Source organism: Haplochromis burtoni, unplaced genomic scaffold (genome assembly GCF_018398535.1).
Source record: "Haplochromis burtoni strain Fernald_Lab_line unplaced genomic scaffold, NCSU_Asbu1 Contig_410, whole genome shotgun sequence".
NCBI lineage: Eukaryota > Metazoa > Chordata > Actinopteri > Cichliformes > Cichlidae > Haplochromis > Haplochromis burtoni.
Genome location: NW_024582771.1, coordinates 2,595 through 29,296, shown reverse-complemented (window position 1 = coordinate 29,296; position 26,702 = coordinate 2,595). Strand labels below are relative to the sequence as shown.

General features: G+C 41.8%; 4 protein-coding genes across 5 annotated transcripts in view; all 4 read right to left on the bottom strand.

Moving 5' to 3' along the window:
• Positions 1–11,819, bottom strand: part of LOC121812027 (tripartite motif-containing protein 16-like) — a 12,629-nt gene extending 810 nt beyond the window's left edge. The window contains exons 1-2 of one of the 2 annotated variants that reach the window (XM_042213038.1): positions 10,768–11,819; positions 5,254–5,378 (exon numbers count right to left, since the gene is read on the bottom strand). In XM_042213038.1, the coding sequence (XP_042068972.1) occupies positions 5,254–5,378; positions 10,768–11,745 (1,103 nt within the window). In that variant the 5' untranslated portion in view covers positions 11,746–11,819. Of the gene's footprint in view, positions 1–5,253; positions 5,379–10,703 lie in introns of both variants that reach the window. The other variant, XM_042213039.1, reaches the window with a different exon arrangement.
• LOC121812030 (E3 ubiquitin/ISG15 ligase TRIM25-like) lies at positions 4–930 on the bottom strand (the record flags this gene model as incomplete). Its single annotated transcript, XM_042213041.1, has 1 exon — positions 4–930. A coding segment is annotated over exon 1 (912 nt), but the record flags the coding sequence as incomplete, so codon positions are not given.
• Positions 11,820–17,630: 5,811 nt separating the features above from the next.
• On the bottom strand, positions 17,631–19,611 carry LOC106633724 (tripartite motif-containing protein 16). The gene is given in 4 exon segments (XM_014340873.2): positions 17,631–17,974; positions 17,977–18,026; positions 18,028–18,187; positions 18,190–19,611. Coding segments are annotated over 4 exon segments (1,665 nt in total). The 5' UTR covers positions 19,412–19,611; the 3' UTR covers positions 17,631–17,741.
• A 3,981-nt stretch (positions 19,612–23,592) lies between these two features.
• Positions 23,593–26,250, bottom strand: LOC102291514 (tripartite motif-containing protein 16-like protein). Its single transcript, XM_005944721.3, has one exon. It carries the CDS (start codon positions 26,091–26,093, stop codon positions 24,741–24,743), a length of 1,353 nt encoding a protein of 450 aa, XP_005944783.1. The 5' UTR covers positions 26,094–26,250; the 3' UTR covers positions 23,593–24,740.
• Positions 26,251–26,702: the final 452 nt, after the last annotated feature.

Below are 26,702 nucleotides of genomic sequence, written 5' to 3'. Positions count from 1 at the left end.
ACTAGCATTGTGATCCTCTGTGTGTGAGAGCTGCTTCAGCTCAGCATCTTTCCTCTTCAGCTCAGTGATCTCCTGCTCCAGCTTCTCCTGAAGCTCTTTGACTCGACTCACTTCAGTTTCCTGCTGGGATCTGATCTGCTGCTTCACATCAGAGCTTCTTTTCTGGATGAGATGGATCAGCTCAGTGAAGATCTTCTCACTGTGCTCCACTGTTTGATCAGCAGACTGATTGATGGCCTCCACCTCCTGTTGAAGCAGCTTCACATCTTTCTCTCTGTCCTGGATTCTCTGCTGGATGTTTTGTCGACTCACCTCCAGCTCTCTCTGCCTCTCAGTCCTTTCTGCTGCAGCTGAGACTGTGTCGTGGCCTTTATGTTCATCCACAGAGCAGAGATAACAGATACTCTGCTGATCAGTACGGCAGAACATCTTCATCACCTCATCATGACGAGAGCAGATGTTCTCCTGGAGCTTCTTGGAGGGCTCCACCAGCTTGTGTTTCTTTAATGGAGCCACATCATAATGAGGCTGAAGGTGTTTCTCACAGTAAGATGCCAGACAGACTAAACAGGACTTGAAGGCTTTCATTTTTCTCCCAGTGCAGACATCACAGGCCACATCTTCAGGTCCAGCATAGCAGTGATCAGCAGGAGCAGCTTGGAGTCCAGTCTTCTTCAGCTCCTCCACTAAATCTGCTAACATGGTGTTTTTCTCCAGGACAGGCCTCGCTGTGAAAGTCCTCCGGCACTGAGGGCAGCTGTAGATTTTCTTCTTTTCCTCTTCATCCCAGAAGCTTTTAATACAGTTCATGCAGTAGCTGTGTCCACAGGGAATAGTCACCGGATCCTTCAGTAGATCCAAACAGATCGAACAAGAGAAGGTTTTTCGGTCCAACTGAACTCCTTTCTGCGCCATTTCACCCAACAGTGTCAGCGACTGTTTGAGTTTCTTTGACTTACAACTGAAACTACACTGCGCTGTTATGTAAGCAACATAACTTTCTGCAGTAAATGGGTTCTGCCAGCTCTTACACAAAACCACCTGTTGATCAAACTGCAGAACTGAAGGGGAGGGAAAAAGCGAACATGTGGACCACAAAGAAATAAAGTGTTAGCGAGCATAAGAATAGGAGGGATTATCAGGTTTTTTACAATTCATCATTTAAGACTTTGTTCACATTAACTATTAGATGGTAAATGAAAATTTAAATGCAATTACTAAAATTCTTAGTTTTGTCACTTACACCGTTAATTTTCGTCACACTCAATAATACACACCAAACTCAACACAACAATGGACATCTTTACAGACTCCCCAGGCAAAGCCTCGCTAAGCTTTACTCTCAGGCAAGTACACATGCATGTAAAAAGTGCCGTAACAAGCCCATTGACTATAGGTGTCCAGTTCCTAACCAGAATTACATGCAACAGATTTAAAAACACTATTCACACTAAATCATTCACAGGCCAAAATGAGCACAGAGTATTTGACAACCAATGGCATAGGCTAGCGTTACTCTCTCATCTAAGCGCTCAAACACGGCACCCAGCTCCACAGGCATAGAGAACCACGTCAACAAACCACTGGCACAAGGAAAACCCGTTCGACATATTCACCCACCATCGCCACTACACCGCCACACTGGTGAGGTTCTGCGTTGGAGCCTGCCAACCACAACCAGTTACAGCGAGCACCCACCAATGATAATTAATGCGTAATGTCACCAGGCCAAAACGGATAATATAAGGATATGTCCCTTCGGACTATGCAAATACGCCAAGGTTGTATGTCAGGAACTAGACTGTGCAAGCATATCTAAACCCAAATACAATTTCACGTGGCACAACATAACAACCATCAACAACACTACATCACCCACGGCTGAACGAGGCCACCCTCACAAGATACTCGTTACCTTTTGAACATTTGTAATTGTTAGCAGTAGTGACACGCTACCATATTATGCAACAACTCAGGGCATACAGCTTCGGCTGCAGGCACCACGCGCTTATAACTTCTGCGCACAACGTCAATCTAGTAGAAAGGCTAAACCCACCCCGGTCTGCAATACCGGCACAATCCACACATAGCACATCCGTCGTATCGAATACCGCCAAGATACCACGCGCACCCCCTACACGCCAATCACCGCCAACATGCATCACAGAGCGAAAGCGCACTTGTCGACGATCCACTACACCCTCACAGTAAACACCACCTACACACCCAACCACAACATACATACCACACACCGACCAGAGCCACCTTTCGCGTCACTCCGTCACACCAACACCACACATCCACGCAACGCAGCCACTGAGACACCCCCCATGCCACCGATGTGATGCAACACACTCTAACGACATCCACCCCATCAAATCATCCACACCGCACTCCTAATGCATACAATCACCAGCTAAGGCCTCTGACAATTCACAATAGACGCCACCTCAGCACCTCCAAACACACCCAGCCCAAAAGATACCATAGTCTTTCCACCCTGATCTATCCCTGCAAGCCTGAACCTAGTTGACGAGAACCAGACTCCAGAAGACCACCGCAGTGCGCACACTCATGTAGCGCCATGAGCATCCTGCAATGCTAAACACAAAGATGACTATTCCATTGACCAGTCTCCACCAACACCCAAACTATCATCCAATGAAGAGGACCCAGCTATGGCCGGTACCGCACACAACTCTTACTACCCAAATGAAAGCTCTAAACCCACAACAACACAGCCTTAACTTCTACGCTCACATATCACTCAACACAACCAACCCACCGTCACTGATATAGCTTCTCTAAACCCTACCCAACAAATCCACTATCTCCTCACCTCCTCAAAACCAACCACCACATACCCAGCAAGCATCCTCTACGCGACAAACAAGTATTATGCTACACCTCCAATATACCTCCACCTGAACTAGCTGGTATACTGCACAACTGACAAGCATCGTCCAGACACGAATCAGAGACAACCGCAAACACACACAACGACCATAACACAGCACGCCACAATGTGTTCACGGATGACCAACAAACACCGCACTAATACACCCCACCACCAAAACACCCCACAACCACAACACACAACACATACCGTCGTCGACCTAGAGTGAACGTGAGTAACAAATCATGCACACATACTGCACTGTCCTAAGCACCATCAAAACCGACCACCACACAATAACAGAAGGAACACAACCTCCGCCCCCTAAAAACGTCCGTAAATCTTACGCTTCTCTGTTCTGACAACCACATCATATAAGCCTATAAAAAATCACGTAATCAAAGCGACAACAACGTAACTCAACTCACACCGAACTAATCCAAATCCACACGATAGGACACAGAATACACAACGCACTGCTCTCTCAACAGCCACTACATATGTCTACCCCCTGACTTTTCTCAACTCACATTACAATGTCTACAGATGTTACACACAGAGTCTTACTGACACCGGCGCACGCAGGAAGCAAGAACCACAGCAGAGCAAACCGACGAACGGCACGGGACACCCTTAAACCCCACCCTCTAACTCGAACGCAACACAAGCACACGACACCGTCCATCCATGTGCGCACTTCGCTAAGAGCCCAATACCGACGCAATACACAATGCAGAAACATGTGCAAAGACTTCATGACAACAACCAAAGAGCCACTAACACTATCGCAACCACCACCCTACACACATCCAGCTCTCTCACCTCTAAACTCTGACACTATTCAAACATCCCATGAAACATCGACACCTCTTATGATCAACTCAGTATAAAACTTCAAATCGAACTCAGAGACCAGATACCGTCGAAAACACAGACTGTCTCTGCCCAACAGCACACCAGCCAATAAAAATCGAGAACACCAACCAGCGCACTCAATAACACACCAACGCGACCCTCAGCCCACCCCTGTCAATCACAGCGGCAACTCTCTATCAACGAGAAACACCCACCAAGAGACTAAACAGACCTAGACACAGCCAGCACAAAATCCCGAACACATCTGAGGCAGTTGTATAAAGAACCTACACAAGCAAACACCTGCGACCATAGCGCGAACAACCAGCCCAGGAACCATTATACACACATCCAAACCTATCAAGGAACAACATATAAAACGCTAGACACTCTAACCAACCGACAAAACCAAGACTCGATAACATGACACTTTATCTCCGCGCGCTACAATAACAACTCAGAGAAAGTGAACCCACAACAACACGAACAGTGCATAAACCATAATACCATGGCCACCACGCAGCTCCCATCCTATCAACCAAATACCAATCACAAAATACAACACCACAGCTCAATCACACAAATACCTCTCAGCCACCAACTCTCGACTAAACTCGCTAACACACCTATACAGCCACCAAACTCTCAACAACTCACTGAACCCACTCCACGCGGAATAGCCGAATAGACTCAACAAGAGACCCAGCAACCAACCACAATCGTATGAACAGTTTCACCCAGCATATCGGCATCCCTAACACAGCCTTCCATCATCCCAAATGTACAAACATGCGCCCACCACTGGCCCAACAATATGCTAATCAAGCTACAGCACCACAACCGAACAAACACACGCTAGACCTCCATCACCCAGGACGCCCATTAGAATTTACATTCAGCTACGGACATCGACCACGGCAGGGCCACATCGGCAGCCCACACACACACTTACAGGCCTGTAAAGAAAGCACTGACCACACCTCACCACAGGCACCAACCAACAAAACACCGCCTCAACTTAGCCCACCTCTACAGCAGTCTCACTAACATTCACACGCGCAACAATAGCTCTATCCTCAACACATCTAAGACCAGATCTATACAATCAACTGACATCCGTACAATGTACCACATGACTCTTATAACATATCCTATATAAACACGTAGTAATCAATCTCAACTCGACCCTGCTCATGAGCCAATTCAGCGACCATGTCGACAGCCACCATAACAGGCCTAATATCAGACCAAAACAATATTACAACCTGCGTCCTAAAAACATCATCAGACCACACACCTCGTTACCATTGAGCCATCCCGCAACCGCAAAAACAGGATCACAGGATACCCTAGTACCTCTGATTACAACAACAAACCTATCGCTGCTTAATAATACACTCAAAAACACCCACTGTACCTAAGAGGACGGTATACACAGTAAACAACCATCAACACTGACACACAGCACATAGCTAGAGACATAAAAGAGCGGCTGAGTGAATGTGGTCTGGACTCTGTGGAGGAGAGTCATGGTTTCAGAGACGCTGTAGAAGGACAAAATACCTGCTCTGTGATCCAGGTACACTCCTACTCTGGAGGAACGAGGACCTGAGACAGGAGTTTGGATGTTGTTGAGTAAAGCCTCCACTTCAGTGATTGCTAATGAAATAAAATTTTTCACTTGTGGTGCTTTTTTAAAAGACGCTTATAAAACAGTTGGAACAAATTGATTAAAATAGCAACCCTGTGTTGAGCCCCTTGCTGCTCCTGCTGTGGATGATTAGGTTTTGCTGTTTGTTTTGTGAATTGAATAAATAATTTGGGGTTTCATCAAACACAAGAAAACAATAAATAAGAGAATACAGTCACTTCATGTACTACACATACGACACGTGTTTATTTTTATTCTTATTTATTACCAATTCTACTGTCTTAGTCTGTGATGCTCCTTCATGGTTCGAGCTCCAACAGAAGCTGAGTTTCAACCCTTTTTTGAGCCCCTTGCTGCTCTTGCTGTGGAGGTTTTGCTGTTTCTTTTGTGATTTGTTTTTTTTTTGGAGGACTTGGGTATTGCCCTTAAGGTGGACTAGAGTAGCTGCCTTGGCAGAGGTTTGCACTCTCAGAGTGCGTGCTTCCTGTTGACACTGGTCTGCTCTGGTGGCATCCTGTCCACTCATATCTTATCTTCCCACTAAAGAGCCATTCCAAATAAATGAATCTTCTTATATACAGGTAGGGGAGACCGGGGATAGTTGTAACGTGGGTCAGTTGTAACACTTCCAATTTCTCCAATCAGGGCTAAGTTTCAAATGATGTGACTCATCCTGTGCATGCCCAATTCAGTTCTGCTATCACATGTGAAAAATCAGCACATTTTGTCAAACACAGACAATTTAACATGAAAAAAAGTAATTTGTATGCCAAAAAGTAAGTTTTTCTACTTTATTTCAATTTCTAATAGCATTATCTGCTTTGCAGTTAAACTCATCAAACTTAAATTATGTTATTTGTATGTCTATGGGGATATATTCTGTGTAGGTCTTTAGAGCTAATGTTTTAGCCGTTGGCTGTAATGTTAGCTAGTTCATGGCTATAGGAGTCTGGGTCAGTTGTAACAGCAACAGTCTGGGTTAGTTGTAACAATAATGCAGATGTTACAACTTACCACACTATTACTTTAACTTATATTAAACAAGTTGGGGCAACGACATCAGCAGAGAGAGGTTCACTGGTCGCATTTGTATATGCGGTTAATGCCATTGGCAACACAATTCCTCCACTGTTTGTGTTCCCACACATACATTATGCAGACCTCTGTGTCAGAGATGGACCAGTAGGAAGTACTGGTAGTGGAAATAAATCAGGATGGGTGCAAGAAACAGATTTCCTCATCTTTCTGAAGCACTTTGCAAACCACACCAAGGTAAGCCATGATAAAAAGTAATGGAATTGCGATGCTGGTGAACAACTACATTTTTTCAGCTTCATTGTTATGTTCAAAATTGGTGCAAGAGTTGTAGGTTATAATGCCCACTGAGCCAATGAGGCCAAACTCAAGGAAGACCAACCAAAATTAATGAAATATTCAGTTGCAGAAAATTCCATAATTTGTCTTTTTTGGGGGGTTGGAATATGTTCAAAAGCTAGATTTCTGCATTCTGTCACACACACACAGCTACATAAATGGATGTAAGTGCATTCATGTGTTGAATAAACAAAGATTACATGTTAATGTTTTGTTAGTACCCTTATTTCATTGTGTTACATTTCACCCCAGGATATGTTACAACTAACCCAGACTATGGGGTTAATTGTAACATTTCACTCTTTGTGTTTGAGACCATACCATGCAATGGGTAATTGTGCTGCAGAGAAAATAGCTGCACTATTTAATAGCCGAGACATGTAAATACTTTGCATTACATTTTGAATCCACTACCTTAAAAGAGCTCCAATTTACAGACAGAAATGTCAAAAATGTTACAACTATCCCCGGTCTCCCCTACAGTACAGTTCAGCTGTGGGTGTGGCAGCCTGCTATTGAATGTACAAGACTTATCCGTAGGTTACGGCATGACATTGAAAACAATATAAATACATATGTACGAGCTAAAGCTGTTGCTCTCAGTCCCTCTCAGACTGAGCATTCTCTATCCGGTTGTTCAGTGATGACGTGACGAATCCTATTTCCGGGTCTAAAGTAGTCTGCGTTTAATATGGCTTTTGTGTTGTTAACATGTTTAATGTTATGTATTTTCTTCTATTTAATCTCAAAAAGCTCCTAAAACAGTCAGTGATCCCTGTTGACCTCCCTCGGCTTTTATTACCGCTAATCATTTATTTAAGCTCCAGCGCGTCTCTGTCAATCAAAAACTAACCACCAACCATACGCCACAGTTTTTAAAAAGCCTATAGGAACCATGTACATACTTCACAGCCCAGCCAATGCAACTAGTATATGAGACATGCAACTAAAACCTCCCGCTATTGTATACGGCAGTATGCAGATAATATCCTCCAAGCTCTTCTCCGGCTGACAAAGAGCTACCTAGGATCCTATTTTCACCCATGCATCCCTATGCACCACCCACAGCATCCTGCCATGCGATTACATTTGTTCCTGACCACCGAGAACACTCACGTTAACTTTTATCGAGTGGAAAAAAAGTTAGCTTGTTTATATTATGCTAACATAGCTGTGTCACTAGCGGTCACGTAGCACATCATTATATACCAGCTAGCCCAACTTCAGTAACCCTACAAACGTCACTGCTGTTTAGTTTTCTGTCTTCATTTATGTTGGAAGTGATAACAGAGCTGTACGTTTTAATTTGTTTCCAAAACCCCGCAGTCAGGACATGCTATATTGTATTTAGATAGAAGCTAGCGAGCTAACTCCCTGCTAACTTCTAACTCCGTTAAATGTCATAAATTCCGTTTTCATGGATGCCTGGATGTTAAACTCAATTGTTACACCTGGTAGAGCAGAACACTGATCATTTTATTAAAGATGAAAGACTTTAGATCATTTTATAAAGATGAAAGACTTTAGACAGTTAATTCATACATGACTCCCTCAGTAAATTGCCAACCTCTCAGTGAATCCGTACCCTTGACATCATTCCGTGGCACTGACAGCGCAGTTATAGGACTACTCAACACCGGACTAACCCCAGTGAACGTTCACCAGACCCTAAACAAATGCGGATCTAGTGCCGCCGAACGCCAGCGTTCCTAGGCCGCTATGATCTTACCCTTCATTCAACATATTAGCCGCTCGACCTATCTAACATTCCACATTTGGTGCTAAATACTACCCTATTACCAAACCTCATTCCTTCTACTTCATAGGCACATGGGCCCTGGCGCCTTGACCCTTCAGTCGCACCCACCCACAACACGCCCGGACTAACTGAGAAACAACTGTATATTTTATTATGTTTACATTTCCCATAGCTCCACCAGTATATTGATCTATTTATTGCTCAACCTTTTTTAATATCATTCTGTACCTTGACTTACAAGCACACTTTTCTGAGCCTTCGAGCCAATGTCATGTTGTTTATTAAAACCATGCAGTGTATGAAGGTCACAATAAACCTAACCGATTTATTATGGACAAATTACCCTTGACGAAAGCTTCATACTCACCCTGTATTTAAACCAATCAACACACTACCAACTAATACAGTAAAAAGCATAAACTTTAAATGGCCTTCTGTCAGGGTTCCTGGGTCGCTGACAGAGTGTTTTCTGTTTATGTTTGGTTCCTTTTTCACCTGTTCATATTTCCTGCTTGTCTGTGCCTCCTGTCCACATGCATTATGTTCTAGTTCTCTTCCTGTGTGTCATCAGTTCAATCACGTTCAGCTGTGTATTCCCTTGTTGTGTCATTGTTGATGTTGCCGTTACGGTCGTGCGTGTTTTCAGTTTGGTGTTCGTTCATGTTCTGTTCATCCATTCTCAATAATAAACAGCCTTCAGTTCATCACTCATCCACGAGTCCTGCGTTTGGGTCCTCTTTTCCTTCCCTCCACACCATGAAGCCTGACACCTTCAGTACTGAACCCTGATTTAACCCTTATGACCTCACCGGGCATTTTTATTCATTTACTTGAACTTTTTTGTTGTTTTCTTGTCTGTGTTACAGCTTGTTGGATGGATTATTTCCAGGAAATCTACTTTTAAGTTCAAATTTTTGACCTTACATGTCATCCATACAGTTGATGCATTTTGCATGCTTTTGATTCTTTGCCATAAAATCCTCATAGAACAATATGTGTGTGTTTTGTTTTAGCTTTTTTTCATAAATGACCTAATCAGCTTGACCCCTTTTCCAAAATGATCTAACATTGAATTATTTTCAGGATTTCAATCATTTTAATGCCAGTTTAAATATTTAAATTATTAAGAATTTATTCAAACCAACACAAAAAAACTAAATATTTTTCATGCAATAAATAGTTCACGGATGTCACATGATTACATTATTATTTTTTGTGTCATGCAAAGTCCATCCATGGACAAAAATGTGCAGGAACAAAATCTCGTCTCACTTTCTCAAATGAAACCATAACCTCTCATATAAATCGATCATTCCCTGAATTCAGCAAACGGTATTCAGTTCACTCTCTATAACTTTATTTTTTCTGGAGACACATAGACCTCAAGACAAACTGCATTCTTTATTAACCTCAATTTTTCACAGACCAAAATCAAAGTATTGTTCATAGAGAAATTCTCTATCTTTCTTTATACGAACAAGGGAAAACTTGAACATTTCTAAAAGGGGGCTGGCCCATATGTCCTCTGTTCATTGAAAGTGAATAGAAACTACAAATTAAAAGTGCATCAATACAATAACAACAATCATTGAGCACGTAATAGATGCCCATAACATATCTAATCCGTCTTCCAAAACTGTCTACGATAACCATCTGACCCACTCTTAAAGAACCGGCCATGCTTGTCGAAACTCAATGCCAATAGTCAACCTAACATATACAAATATACATTACACATTCTCGCGAGAACGAGATCTTTATGTATAAAAAATTGACAATGACAACACATCATCACGGTGTTCGACTCCATGGCTAAACAGACAAAAGGAATAATGACCCTCTCAGAAGAATAAAACTGGCAACAACATCGAGGAGACAAACAATCTGGCCACAAACAAAAGGATAACCTCCACACAATGCTACTGAGGTACCACCCACAATGTTGACTGACAGCTGATCTCTGTGCAGAACAGAAATGGCGCAACAATGATGGACAAAACATTAAATGCACATTTATATGAATATGAAATTCTATTATAATTTACAGAATTTAGCGCTTATTACACCAGAGTAAAGCCAGAGTCCAGCATAGAGCGGCTGAGTGAATGTGGTCTGGACTCTGTGGAGGAGAGTCATGGTTTCAGAGACGCTGTAGAAGGACAAAATACCTGCTCTGTGATCCAGGTACACTCCTACTCTGGAGGACTGAGGACCTGAGACAGGAGTTTGGATGTTGTTGTACCAAAATGTAAAACTGTTTTTGTAATAATTGAATGCCCAAGAATTTTCATTACGTCCCAATTTGCACTCATTACCCCACCCTGCTCTACTGATATCCTTGTATGCGACTGCGACATGAATTCCTCTCCCTCTCCACTCCACCTCCCAGTAACAACGTCCAGTCAGACTCTCTCTACTCAGGGCCTGACACCAATAAGTGAATTTGTCTGGATGATGGTAATAACACTGTTGTTCATTCATTACTGTTACTTTTCTGTTCCCCTCTGACAATAACAGACATTTGTGTGCTGTGTTTGGATCCAGTGTGATTTCACATGAATATTTTAAGAATTCAGCTCTGGTCTTTGGCTCTGGCTCCACTTCAGTGACTGTCAGTGAGATGTTTGTCCATTCCTCTCTCAGAATGTCCTGTAGTTTATCTCTGACCTCTGACACAGCTGCTGTCACATCCTCAAAGTAGCTCAGAGGACGGATATTGATGCTGGATGAGTCTGTAGACTCACTGAGTGCTGACAGTGAGGGGTAGTTGTGTAGAAACTGGATGTGATCCTCTGTGTGTGAGAGCTGCTTCAGCTCAGCATCTTTCCTCTTCAGCTCAGTGATCTCCTGCTCCAGCTTCTCCTCAAGCTCTTTGACTCGACTCACTTCAGTTTCCTGCTGGGATCTGATCTGCTGCTTCACATCAGAGCTTCTTTTCTGGATGAGATGGATCAGCTCAGTGAAGATCTTCTCACTGTGCTCCACTGTTTGATCAGCAGACTGATTGATGGCCTCCACCTCCTGTTGAAGCAGCTTCACATCTTTCTCTCTGTCCTGGATTCTCTGCTGGATGTTTTGTCGACTCACCTCCAGCTCTCTCTGCCTCTCAGTCCTTTCTGCTGCAGCTGAGACTGTGTCGTGGCCTTTATGTTCATCCACAGAGCAGAGATAACAGATACTCTGCTGATCAGTACGGCAGAACATCTTCATCACCTCATCATGACGAGAGCAGATGTTCTCCTGGAGCTTCTTGGAGGGCTCCACCAGCTTGTGTTTCTTTAATGAAATCATAATGAGGCTGAAGGTGTTTCTCACAGTAAGATGCCAGACAGACTAAACAGGACTTGAAGGCTTTCATTTTTCTTCCAGTGCAGACATCACAGGCCACATCTTCAGGTCCAGCATAGCAGTGATCAGCAGGAGCAGCTTGGAGTCCAGTCTTCTTCAGCTCCTCCACTAAATCTGCTAACATGGTGTTTTTCACCAGGACAGGCCTCGCTGTGAAAGTCTGTCTGCACTGAGGGCAGCTGTAGATTTTCTTCTTTTCCTCTTCATCCCAGTGGTTTTAATACAGTTCATGCAGTAGTGTGTCCACAGGGAATAGTCACCGGATTCTTCAGTAAATCCAGACAGATTGAACAGCAGAATGTTATCCATTATTCATGTGCTGTGCCTTTCACCTTGCAGTGTCTAATCTGTCAGAAACAAGGAAAGTAGTTGCTCACCACAGACATGCTGGTTACACCCATCGAGGAACTAGAAAACATGTGAACAAGGAAATTTATGCACCACCGAAGTGGGCGGAGTCAACAGTGGTTTTTCCAGGAACAGGAGTTTCTGAAGAGCAGGCAGTGGCAAGGGGAGGGCCCCTCAGGGTTGGTGGCGGTTAGTATTGGCGAGATGCCATGGGGGGGTGTGACAGGACTGCAATAGGCATACACCCTTGATCATCAGTAGAGGAGTGTACTGTTGTATATAAGAATGCAAGACAGATCTGTTAAGAAACATAACGCGAGCCTTCATTGGCTGAAAAAAGACAGAAGAATCCCCTAAAAGGACATTAGAATCACACAAAACAGGAGGGAGAGGATCGTCTAACAAACAGGTTAAAGAACTGACGCTGTGATAATCACAAAAAAAGAAAACCACACAATGATGCAGACAGTTTCTTTTTAAAGCTTAGAAAATCAAAATCATAAGTCAAAGAATAGAACATTTGGAGTTTAATCAAACACAAGAAAACAATAAATAAGAGAATACAGTCACTTCATGCACTACACATACAGCATGTGTTTATTTTTATTCTTATTTATTCTTATTTATTACCAGTTCTAATGTCTTAGTCTGTGATGCTCCTTCATGGTTCGAGCTCCAACAGAAGCTGAGTTTCAACCCTGTTTTGAGCCCCTTGCTGCTCTTGCTGTGGAGGTTTTGCTGTTTCTTTTGTGATTCGTTTTTTTTGGGGGGGATTTACTCATTTGTCTCGCCCATCCTGGTAAGTGAGCCAGTACAGATAAAAAAGAGTTGTGTGTTCCCCTTAAGGTGGACTAGACTTTTTTGTCCTTTTTTATGTTTATGCATTGATGTGTTTGCTTCTCACGGGCTGCAGTGAAACTAATTAGGTGTAAAAATCAAGAACAAAGTTTGTTCTCTTCACTTATTGCGCTTTTAACCTGTTACAGTGCAGTGAAATTGTTCTCAGCCTGCTGTTGAGATTGCGGAACAACTGGGTATTGCTTTGTTTGTCATGAGCTGATTAATTCATGTGAAACAAAGATTGTTTGGTTTTTTTTCCCCATTAATCGTCACTGAACAGAAGCTTTTTGGTGTAACCTGTCCTGGGTACTAACATATGTTGTTACTGCAAGCAACAGAGTGCCTAAAGCTACAGTTTTAAAAGCCTTCTTTGCCAAGTTGTCTGTCATTTGTATGCACAACACTGATTCTTTCCTTGAGTTGCGTGTTTTTTTTATGCTTGAAGGATTATCAGGTCAATGTTAAGCAGCTTAAAAGGGTGTGTGGGGACTATAAAACACTATCACAAAACCTTCAGAATTATTGCTCAAGGACATTAAATTTTTTTTTTAGAAAGTCTGGCTCTTTGAAAGCAAAATATAAACAAATATGACTCAAAGCTTTTACACAGCACTGCAAGTCTTGTAAAAGATTTTTATTATTGAATATATAAACCAATTTTTCCACACTGGTAGAAACAACATTATTCTGGCATTGTCATCTTCTACTTAGCACATTGTTCACACGTATATGTTCTTGTAGGAATACACATTGGGGCATTCCACATACTGAAGACTTGATTAGCTGTAAACACGTGCTTTCAAGTTTTAAGAAAATCAAATCAAATAATAATAGATAATAACTTTATGTATCTACAGCTGGTTCCTACACCACAGGAATGAGGTCTAGGAACAAGTTACTCTGTATCAAAGGTGGTATTCTAGATCTTTTAGGACAATATCGTGATTTAATGTGTGAAACAGAATTCAATTATTAGTTGGTCAAAAGTCAATGATGTTGCAGTTTTACACTTGCATCATTGAATCTATCCTCACTTCCTCCATCACCATCTGCTATGCTGCCCATGGACAAAAGGCTGGCTGCAGTGCGTCATCCACTAAGGAGAAGGTGATTGGCTGCCCATACAAGATCACCTGAGACAGGCAAGGAAGAGTGCTGCTGACTCTTCCCACACCGGACATGAACTGTTTGTCTCCTCAGGGTCCATCAGAACTAACAGCTCAGAGCATAACAGCAGCTTCTTTCACCAGGCTGCTGGACTATTAAACACCCCCCCCTCACCCCACAACTTTGCACATCATCTTCTATTTATTCTCCCTAGCTCCCATTTATGGCCTTTTCATGTATTTTAATTTCTGTTATAATATCTGTGCATATGACTCACTCATATCACTGTGACTCCAGGACAAATTGCTTGTTTGTGTGTAAACCAATTCTGATTCTGAGCTATGGTTTCCCGTCCTTAACATAGATGGGCTCCTTCACTCTGCTTTGCAAAGAGCCTGTCCTTTGTGATTTTACAATATGAGTATTGTTGTCCTCAAAGCAGATGAGGAGGAGGAACGGGCACTGCGTCAACTTATTTAAGTTAGTTAATGCAGGTAGTTTGAAAGTTCTTAGATCGTTAGTAGAGATGTAGAGAAACCAACACCGCGAGGAGATCTTTGATTACAATGACTAACTCTGTGAACTTCATTGTTGCGTTATGCTTATTTATACATGTTTCTTTGATTGTGTCTTTTGGTAGTTTGGTTCTTAGTTTTTTTTGCCCTATACCCCATATCCGTCTATGTGTATGTGTATCACCCAATCCCTTTGTAGTCCCATGAGTTGCTCATGACGTTTTTTTGTTACTGTGTTGCTGTTACTTGATGCAGTCTGATTTCAGCTGTTTTCCTCCTTTTTTCTGTTGCCAGTTAGTTAATTCCTGATGCCTTGTGATTTACGTGTACCAACTGTAAGCCTGTCGCTTCCGGTATATTTAGACAGTTAACTTTACACAGTCTCAGTCTGCACCTTATCTTGTTTCTCGTGTTTATTTATATGCTCAGCGTCAGTCACAATGCACAATAGCTGGAAAAACCAGTATGCAAAAAAAAGTAAAAGTTCTCTACGAGTCATAGGGCTGATCATTTTCTTATTTAAAACAGTACATGTAGTGTGCGGTATAGTGCCATAGTTACTTAACTTATGAAGCCTAGTTTACTTTTAAATAAACAATTTGTGACAGATTAGAAATTCAGGTTTCAGGGTTTAGTATTTGTGTTCGTTACCATGTTGATGTTGAGCCTAAACACAGACAAGGCCACTAATTATGTGTTATAGATGATTCCTTTAAGATTTATATTCAACTGTAAAACATTATTTATAGTAAACGTTGTTATTCTCTGAAAAACATCAGCAGGTGAAGCAGTCGGTATATTAGGTGACAAAAAACTGTGAAGGGTTAAAGGCAAGACTTCACTGAGCAACAAATGATTGTCACCTGTTTACCATCAAGCCGATCATTAACAGGAAGCAGCAGGTGCAAAGAAAAAAATCATGGGCCGTAATGGAAAGCTCAAACTGTCACTACCTTGTTTACTTCTACTTATCTAGTATAATTTCTGCATTTCTGCATTATTATTACTATTTTTTTCACACTTTGTACTGCACTGTGTTTTAATCTCACACCTGGAGTGTGAGACAGTCTCAGGATTAAACCACGACAGGCCAAAGATTAAATCGTTGGGTGTGGCACAACAATGTGTTGAAAAAGAAACGTTTGCCAACAAATTTATGGTTTAAATATTTAATTCTGACAATTAACTATAGTACAGTATAGTCATCTATCAATTGAGCTTGAAATGTTTCCTTTCATTTGTTTATAGTAATGTTTAATAAAATATACACATTAAGAATTGTGTAATTTTATACTAAAAATGATAATAATAGCATATAGTGATAATTTGTAGTCAATATATGACACCGTTGTCCATGAATCTGTAGATATAATTACACAGTTATTACACAAGGTTTGATCATTAGTGTGAGCTACAGTGGGGATGAAAGACAATCCTGGCAAAAGCCTCATTTAATACTGTAGCTTGTGTTTAAGTGTTTAATAAATCAGATGAACACACATTCAGATTTTTAATTATTTTTTACATGTGGAAACTGCACGTGAGTCTAACGTTCTGGGTGAAAAAGTGCACAATAGAAGTGAAGAATATAACATGGCATGGTGGAGTGGGTGGGTGTGTTTATCATGTCCTCCTCCCTCAATCCCAACTGGGCACTGCAGAGCCTGGTTCTGCTGGAGGTTTCTTTGCTTTAAAAGGGAGTTTTTATTCCCCACTGTTGCCAAAGTGCTCCAAACTTCATCTTCCTGCACTTGTGTGAGTTCCCAGCTCCTCTAGATCCCTGTTAGCAGGATGAAGGCGCCCTCTTGTGTTGACCTCAGTTCACAGACTTTAGTTGTCAACCTGCAGGAAGATGTGTAAAAACTAAATGTCATAAAACACTTTTGAACTAACTTTAAAAAAAAATCATAACCCCCAAAACCCAAACTGTCTATGTCACGGTTAGCCAGGCAACCATGTGGAGAGAAGAGGCACTGACAACAGCGCAGCTGTGAGTGAATTTATTTATAGTGAAAGGCAAAATCCAAACAAAGTCTTAGACAGACAGAACCTAAACTGGGATAAACTAACTATAAGAACATGAGGAAGGTAGTAAACGTTATGAAAACCTGAACCCCGGGAACGAAGAGCCTGAGACACAGAAGCAGAGCACTGAAAATAATACTGAAAACCGAAACCAAAAATCAGTAATAGTACAAAACTCAAAATACTGGGTGCCAGACCCAGGACTGTGACAGTCTTAAACAAACAACCCCAAAACAAAAAAACCCAAGCAATTAAACTATTAGTGTTGTTGTCATTTTCCCACTTTGTTTAAATATCTCACCCAACAGGATTTTTATTTAAAAAAAGGAACAAAACTTATTTCCCCGTAAGGACGCTTCAATGATCTGGAATGAAGACAGAAGAAAAGACTTTGCTGAGAATTTTATTAATCCTGAAAACTTGTACTTTGATCACACATTAAAAAATAAACTCATATATTTCATGTATTCATAAAGATCTTTTTTGATTTTAACAATAAAGTCTGCCAAACCGACACAAGGAACTCTGATAAAGGAAGCTCTGCTCTCTTTGTTAAGGCCTATGAAGTGGAACAAAAAGGACAGCGTAAAAATACATGTTAATTTTCCAGAAACATTTAGAGGATAGAGAAGTTTACATTTTCATGTGGAGAAATATTTTAGTAAATCAAAATGATGATGAGCAGTGATAGCCTCCATAAACAGTCACAGGAAAGATCTCCTTTAAAAACTCAGAAACATCAAGAGAACAACTAGAAGATGTGGAGGTACCACCCATAATGTTTGACTGACAGCTGATCTCTGAGAAATGCCAAACCAGCATGGAGAGAAAAAACAATAACTAGATAATACAGATTTAAACCACAATATGAAAGATTGTCTATTTCAGTTTAATAAACTAGCAGAATCTCCATGAGTGCAAACATCCAGATATGTGATTTCAGAATCCAACAGGGATTCAAGCATGTCACCATTGTATAAAAGTAAAATACAACAATATTAGACAATACCAAAATACTTCATTCTACTTGAGTTTAATGAACTCAGCTGTGTCTCCAAAATTGCAGTAAAGCCAAAGTCCAGCATAGAGCGGCTGAGTGAATGTGGTCTGGACTCTGTGGAGGAGAGTCATGGTTTCAGAGACGCTGTAGAAGGACAAAATACCTGCTCTGTGATCCAGGTACACTCCTACTCTGGAGGAACGAGGACCTGAGACAGGAGTTTGGATGTTGTTGTACCAAAATGTATAACTGTTGTTGTTACAATTAATGACCAAGATTTGTCATTATGTCCAAAACATTCATTTCCCTTTTCTGCTGATATTCTTGTATGCGACTGCTACATAACCTCCTCCCCCTCTCCACTCCACCTCCCAGTAACAACGTCCAGTCAGACTCTCTCTACTCAGGACCTGAATACGTACAGTGAATCTGTCTGGATGATCAGAATAAGACTGTTGTTGATTCATTAATGTTCTTTTCTGTTCCCCTCTGATAATAACAGCTGTTTGTTTGCTGTGTTTGGATCCAGTGTGATTTCACATGAATATTTTAAGAATCCAGCTCTGGTCTTTGGCTCTGGTGGATCTGACAGTAAAACATCCACTTCAGTGACTGTCAGTGAGATGTTTGTCCATTCCTCTCTCAGAATGTCCTGTAGTTTATCTCTGACCTCTGACACAGCTGCTGTCACATCCTCAAAGTAGCTCAGAGGACGGATATTGATGCTGGATGAGTCTGTAGACTCACTGAGTGCTGACAGTGAGGGGTAGTTGTGTAGAAACTGGATGTGATCCTCTGTGTGTGAGAGCTGCTTCAATAGCTGCTTCAGCTCAGCATCTTTCCTCTTCAGCTCAGTGATCTCCTGCTCCAGCTTCTCCTCAAGCTCTTTGACTCGACTCACTTCAGTTTCCTGCTGGGATCTGATCTGCTGCTTCACATCAGAGCTTCTTTTCTGGATGAGATGGATCAGCTCAGTGAAGATCTTCTCACTGTGCTCCACTGTTTGATCAGCAGACTGATTGATGGCCTCCACCTCCTGTTGAAGCAGCTTCACATCTTTCTCTCTGTCCTGGATTCTCTGCTGGATGTTTTGTCGACTCACCTCCAGCTCTCTCTGCCTCTCAGTCCTTTCTGCTGCAGCTGAGACTGTGTCGTGGCCTTTATGTTCATCCATAGAGCAGAGATAACAGATAATCTGCTGATCAGTACGGCAGAACATTTTCTTCACCTCATCATGACGAGAGCAGATGTTCTCCTGGAGCTTCTTGGATGGCTCCATTAGCTTGTGTTTCTTTAATGGAACCACATCATAATGAGGCTGAAGGTGTTTCTCACAGTAAGATGCCAGACAAAATAAACAGGACTTGAAGGCTTTCATTTTTCTTCCAGTGCAGACATCACAGGCCACATCTTCAGGTCCAGCATAGCAGTGATCAGCAGGAGCAGCTTGGAGTCCAGTCTTCTTCAGCTCCTCCACTAAATCTGCTAACATGGTGTTTTTCATCAGGACAGGCCTCGCTGTGAAAGTCTGTCTGCACTGAGGGCAGCTGTAGATTTTCTTCTTTTCCTCTTCATCCCAGTGGGTTTTAATACAGTTCATGCAGTAGTTGTGTCCACAGGGAATAGTCACCGGATCCTTCAGTAGATCCAAACAGACTGAACAGCAGAATTTTATTTGGTCCATTTGATTCATGTGCTGTGCCGTTTCACCGTCTCTCAGTGACTGTCAGACAGTTTGACTTTCCCTGAACAGAAACAACCTCTGTGCTCTGAAGGGAAACAGATCTCTGCTCTTGTTCACCTCCTACAGGAAATGAGGCTCACCAGCAACTGCATTTACACCATGTTGTTTAGACCCATCCTGATACAGACACATCTGTGAAGGGAGGCACTAAAAATATCTTGGCAGAGTGACAATGAGTTGTTTATAAGAGCCAGGGTATGGCTGCAGTTCTATTGTGCAGTCACAGACACACTCTGTACTATCCAAAGTTTTGTAGAATTCAAAATGTTATTTGAGTTTTTCGATCTCCTTGCTGTGCAGCTTTGCCCTCACTGACTGACACTTTCTGAATTCGGTAGGAAAAAAAAATTGCTACTCGTGTTCACATCTTAAAGGAAATGAGACTTACTGCACATACACCATAAATTTTAGATACACCCTAATACAGATTGGTCTGTAAATGGTAGGCACCACAAGTCATAAAATCACGAGGCACTGTTTTCAGGGTGTGTTATGTTTGCATTACAGTGTGCTGTAACAACTGCAACCTAGTTAATCTTTGATAGATGGACCTGGAGATTTGACATTTGGAATGCAACAACCAGGGACTTTGTATTTGTTATGTTTTTAAAATCTTTATCAAAATCAATGAAGCTATAATGAATTAAGATCACACTTTAAATTTTAAATCGTTTCAATGTTAGTTCCTTCCTGCACTTTGTGAATGAGACACGGCTCCTGTTGACCTCTTACACAAAATGAGGCTCTTTAGCAACTATGTAAACACCATGCATTTTCAATACAGGCTTAAACAAACTTGTCTGTAAAGGGAATGTAACAAAGAGTCATAAAGAGCTTTATCTGTGACAGGCAGGGTGTGCTATGTTTTCTTTATGTCATGCAATAACAACAGTGACCTAGTTACACTTTGGTTGTTGGACTTGTTGGAGCTGTAACATTCAGCAAGCAACACCAGGGGTTTTTTAAAAAAAATTTTTTTTAAAACCTAAGCAAAAAAATTGCGTTTCAATGAATAAAGACCAAACTTTATATTTAGAAACATCTTCATCCAAGTTCTTTCCCACACTTTGAGAATGAGGCATTGGTACAACTGTACAGTCACACTGTAACAAATCAAACTCATTTTTAGATGAGAAGACTGTATGAGAAGCATTACACCAGATATTTTATATGTATTGTGTTTATTTAACACAAATCTAAACTTTGATGTCGTCATGGTCCTGGGTCATTAGACCCAGTGTTTGTGTTTAATATTGGTATCATCTGCTGCTTCACATCAGAGCTTCTTTTCTGGATGAGATGGATCAGCTCAGTGAAGATCTTCTCACTGTGCTCCACTGTTTGATCAGCAGACTGATTGATGGCCTCCACCTCCTGTTTCTCACAGTAAGAGATCAAAAATGCCAGACAGGACTTGAAGGCTTTCATTTTTCTCCCAGTGCAGACATCACAGGCCACATCTTCAGGTCCAGCATAGCAGTGATCAGCAGGAGCAGCTTGGAGTCCAGTCTTCTTCAGCTCTTCCACTAAATCTGCTAACATGGTGTTTTTCACCAGGACAGGCCACACTGTGAAAGTCTGTCTGCACTGAGGGCAGCTGTAGATTTTCTTCTTTTCCTCTTCATCCCAGAAGCTTTTAATACAGTTCATGCAGTAGCTGTGTCCACAGGGAATAGTCACCGGATCCTTCAGTTCTTCAAGATCTCTGCTCTTGTTCACCTCCTACAGGAAATGCTGTTTAGACCCATCCTGACCAAACACATCTGTGAAGGGAGGCTCTAAAGTATGATTCTGACAGAGATACAAATGGCATTTAAGGAAGGCAATGTTTGTGTTTGTCTGATGTGTTTGTCTGATTTGCAGGAGCATGCAGCAATATGTTTGACTCAGTTAAACTTTGATACAGTGGGATGCAAAAGTTTGGGCAACCTTGTTAATAGTCATTATTTTTCTGTATAAATCGTTGGTTGTTACAATAGAAAGTGTCAGTTAAATATATCATATAGGAGACACACACAGTGATATTTGAAAAGTGAAATGAAGTTTAATGGATTTACAGAAAGTGTGCAATAAATGTTTAAACAAAATCAGGCAGGTGCATAAATTTTGGCACTGTTGTCATTTTATTGATTCCAAAACCTTTAGAACTAATTATTGGAACTCAAATTGGCTTGGTAAGCTCAGTGACCCCTGACCTACATACACAGGTGAATCCAATAATGAGAAAGAATATTTAAGGGGGACAATTGTAAGTTTCCCTCCTCTTTTAATTTTCTCTGAAGAGTAGCAACATGGGGGTCTACTCTCAAATGACCTGAAGACAAAGACTGTTCACCATCATGGTTTAGGGGAAGGATACAGAAAGTTGTCTCAGAGATTTAAGCTGTCCGTTTCCACAGTTAGGAACATATTGAGAAAATGGAAGACCACAGGCTCAGTTCAAGTTAAGGCTCGAAGTGGCAGACCAAGAAAAATCTCGGATAGACAGAAGCGACGATTGGTGAGAACATTCCGAGTCAACACACAGACCAGCACCAAAGACCTACAACATCATCTTGCAACAGATGGAGTCACTGTGCATCGTTCAACCATTTCAGGCACTTTACACAAGGAGATGCTGTATGTGAGAGTGATGCAGAGGAAGCCTTTTCTCACCCACAGCACAAACAGAGCCGCTTAAGGTTTGCTAAAGCACATTTGGACAAGCCAGCTTCATTCTGGAATAAGGTGCTGTGGGCTGATGAAACTTAAAATGAGCTATTTGGGCATAACAAGGGGTGTTAGGCATGGAGGAAAAAGAACACAGCATTCCAAGAAAAACACCTGCTACCTACAGTAAAATATGGTGGTGGTTCCATCATGCTGTGGGGCTGTGTGGCCAGTGCAGGGACTGGGAATCTTGTCAAAGTTGAGGGACACATGGATTCCACTCAGTATCAGCAGATCCTGGAGACCAATGTCCAGGAATCAGTGACAGAGCTGAAGCTGCGCCGGGGCTGGATCTTTCAACAAGACAACGACCCAAAACACTACTCAAAATCCACTAAGGCTTTCATGCAGAGGAACAAGTACAACGTTGTGGAATGGCCATCTCAGTCCCCAGACCTGAAAATTACTGAAAATCTGGAGTGTGAGTTAAAGAGAGCTGTCCATGCTCGGAAGCCATCAAACCTGAATGAACTAGAGATGTTTTGTAAAGGGGAATGGTCCAAAATACCTTCAACCACAAACCAGACTCTCATTGGAACCTACAGGAAGCGTTTAGAGGCTGTAATTTCTGCAAAAAATGTGGTGTCCAAATTTATGCACCTGCCTGATTTTGTTTAAACAATTATTGCACACTTTCTGTAAATCCAATAAACTTCATTTCACTTTTCAAATATCACTGTGTGTGTCTCCTATATGATACATTTAACTGATGTTTTTTATTGTAACGTCCAACGATTTATAGAGGAAAATAATGACTATTAACAAGGTTGCCCAAACTTTTGCATCCCACTGTAATTTTACACAAAACACCAGTTTGTTTAAATTATTTAAAATGTTCAGCAAACTTCTATCTGCTATCTAATGAATAAAAATGCATTGTGTGATCCTCTTGCACTGAATCTGTGAGACACTGTAAGATGAGCCCTCAGTTGTCATAAATCCAGTCCCACATCCATGACAACGAGATGTCCTCAATGTGGCATCATGCGGGCAAAAAAACACAAAGCACAAATAACATCACATGATGAGGCCTGTGGGTGGTTTAAACTGCTGGGAAGTGATGAAAGAACAGCATTTATTGCCCTCCTCCTCTACAGAGCGATAGTTTCTCTACTTGAACACAAATGGCCTCCTTCCTTTTGTCAAACAGCCTGTCTGTTTCTCAGGATCTGTACATTGTCCACAACGCCGTATAACAACTTACTTATTCTGGATTGAGAGTCCAGACAGTCAGAAAAATTGAGGGATTTAAAGAGGAGACTTTAAAGTTTAAAGTCTTTAAACTTAAAGAGGAGACTTTCTTGATTTTCAGTAGCCGAATGACTGAATTAAATTCACAAAGTATCTTTAAGTTAAAAAAACTGGCTCACTATAAAGTGCCGAACCACAAAAAACAGAACAATAAAGACAACGTCTTTAAAAATGATTCAAAAACAGTTGTAGGAGCAGTTTTATGAACCATGTTCTGTTAATATACTGACTGACCAGCAGCAACGCTCTGACTCAGTGTTTATTTCCATCTTTACATGAAAAACGTGATCTGAACAGTGAGAATGATAATAGTGATAACTTCAGTTAAACAAAAGTACTCATATTGTGTGGTATACTATGATACTAACTTATTGTAAACATATACTGCTTAAGAGCAACACAGCAAATCAAAGAGTCACAACTATAAACATCCAATGATGAAACACACGTGATGCATTTAAAGTTTAATTGTAAAATTCAAGGAGACAAACCAGAAACAAAAGCAAAGAGTTAAAAGAAGACATTTGAAAATGAAAACAAGACGTCACTGAGCAACAACCTGACAGAACGAGAGCCAACAGTTTACTATCAGAACTGAGGCTGATCATTAACAGGGAGCAGCAGGTAACAAGGTCATCAGCAGTGGAGGAAAGTATGGAAGTAATACTCAGCTTCAAATTTGAAGATACTCGAGTATCTTAGCTGCAGGTCTGGAACAATTTACATACGAAGTCATATTAAAAACATGAAAAGCTCCAATAACTCCAAGTTGGAACAAAGACATTTAAAGTTATCAAATGATCCACAGAGATTATAGAACCGTACTAAACACGAAAAGAAAATCTGGCATCAGAACTGTTTTAAATTTCCTCTCATCCATTTGTTTCTCTTTGCAAACCCACTGAAAATCTAAGTCTACATAAAGCAGATCAAACCACTGAGACACAAATTAAATTGCTGCTTCCACTTGGATGCATCAGTTTCAGGACTCTAATAACATCATATATAAAAATATAGCAGATTCAGGCATTATTTTACTGCCGTGAGTAAATCTACTTTGTACTTTACTCTGTTTTACATAATAAGTCTAAACAGCATTTCCTAAACTCTTCAGCTACCAAAAAAACAAAACAAAGACTAAAAGGAGGTCAGGTGGTGATGATGATGATGGTGTGGAGGAGGAGGTGAAATAAAAAGTCACTGTTGTCATAGAATACTGTGTCTCTAGATACTTGCAAGTCTTGAATACCGCTTCTTATTCTTGAACTGTAACAATGATGATAAAAAGAAAAAAAAAAAATCTTGCAGGTCGTCTCATTTATGCTCCGAGCTCAATGAACTCTGCAGTGGCTCTGTGATATCCACTGAACCAGAGTCCAGCATAGAGCGGCTGATTGAATGTGGTCTGGACTCTGTGGAGGAGAGTCATGCTTTCAGAGACGCTGTAGAAAGCCAGGACACCTGCACTGTGATCCAGGTACACTCCGAGCCGGGACGTCCACGGGCCCGAGACGGCTGTTTTCACGCCGTTGTGTATGAATTTGTAGCTGCTGCTGCAGTTACACTCCAGCGCCCAGGACTTGTCGTTGAATCCAAACGCGCACTCGTTCATGGACCCCTCTCTGCTGATATCTTTGTATGCCAGCGCCACTGTGACTCTCTTCCTGCACCACTCCACCTCCCAGTAACGACGGCCGGTCAGGCTCTGGTTACTCAGGACCTGCCTCCACCTAATGAATCTGTCCGGGTGAGTAGGATAAGACTGCTCCTCTCTCATTAACGTCGCTCTCCTGTTCCCCTCTGATAATGACAGCTGTGTGTTTATGGTGTTGGGATCCAGCGTGATTTGGAATGAATATTTTAAGAAGTCAGCTCTGGACTTTGGCTCTGTTTGTGGGTTTACATCAACCACGGGTGAAACATCCACCCAGGTGTCCCTCAGGATGTCCTGTACTTTAGCTCTGAGCTTGGACACAGCTGCTGTCACATCCTCAAAGAAGCTCAGAGGAAGGATTTTGGTTCTGGGTAACTCTGTAGGTGGATGAGTGAATGAAGGAAGGCGATGCAGTAACTGGTTGTGATCCTCTGTGTGTGAGAGCTCCTCCAGTTCAGCGTCTTTCCTTTTCAGGTCAGTGATCTCCTGCTCCAGCTCCTGCTGAAGCTCTTTGATTCGATTCTGTTCGGCTTTCTGCAGGGATCTGATCCGATACATCACATCAAAGCTTCTTTTTTTGATCTGCTGGGTGAGTTGATCAAAAACGCTCCTGCTCTCCTTCAGGGCTTTATCAGCAGACAGATTGATTTTCTCCACCTCCAGCTTAAGCAGCTTCACGTCCTTTTGTCTGGTCTCGATTCTCTGCTTGATTTTTTGCCTGCTTGACCCCAGCTCGGTCTGACCGTCACCGTTCATTCCCACATTAAGTCCACTGTTCTTCAGCTCCTCCACCAACTCTTCTAACGTGGTGTTTGCTGCCAGGTCAGGCCGCGCTGTGAAGGACTTCCTGCACTTTGGGCAGCTGTAGGTGGCATTCCTGTCCTCCTTATCCCAGTGGGAATTAATGCAGTTGGTACAGTAGCTGTGACCACAGGAAACAGTCACCGGATCCTTTAACAAATCCAAACAGATCAAACAACAGGTCTTTTTATCCAGAAGGACGCCTTTCTCTGCCATTTCTCCCCGTAAGTGTGGACAGAAACACGTGTGTGCGCTCCGATTCAAACCAAACCCTCCTCCTCTGGTTTCTGTTTAGCCGCAGATCTGCGTTTGAATGGAACCTTTCAGCTCACGCAGTCACGCGCTGGTTACACCCATCCTCACACTTGTAGATCAGCGACGGGGAGAGCGTGAAGACGAGCATGCGCAGAGCATGCGCAGTTAGAGCGGGAACGGGTTGTCTTAAAGTGGCAGTTTCATTTTAAGATAAAAAGAAAATAGAATTCACATCGTGAAAAGAGATGTTTAATTTATTTATTTTTATTGTAAAACTGAAATATTAAAAAAAAGGCTGACGGAGGAAGAGGAAAGACAAATGATTTTAAAGTTATAAAATCAGAATCATCTTTATTACCATGTATGTGCCAAAAACCTGTGACGAACTTGGCCTGTCTGTCAGAACTCTGGCAGTTTTTCAGCCAACAGGCCCTTAGACAGGCAGCCCAATCATCAACGACCCCTCTCACATTCTTCACCCCGCATTTCAGCAGCTCCTCTCTGGGCGAAGCCTCCGCTGCATTTCCTGCAGGACTGAGAGGAGGAGAGCCACCCTGCTTTTTAACTCCA

Coding starts and splice junctions, on each gene's coding strand:
- LOC102291514 (XM_005944721.3), bottom strand. CDS start 26,093: ATGGCAGAGAAAGGCGTCCTTCTGGATAAAAAGACCTGTTGTTTGATC.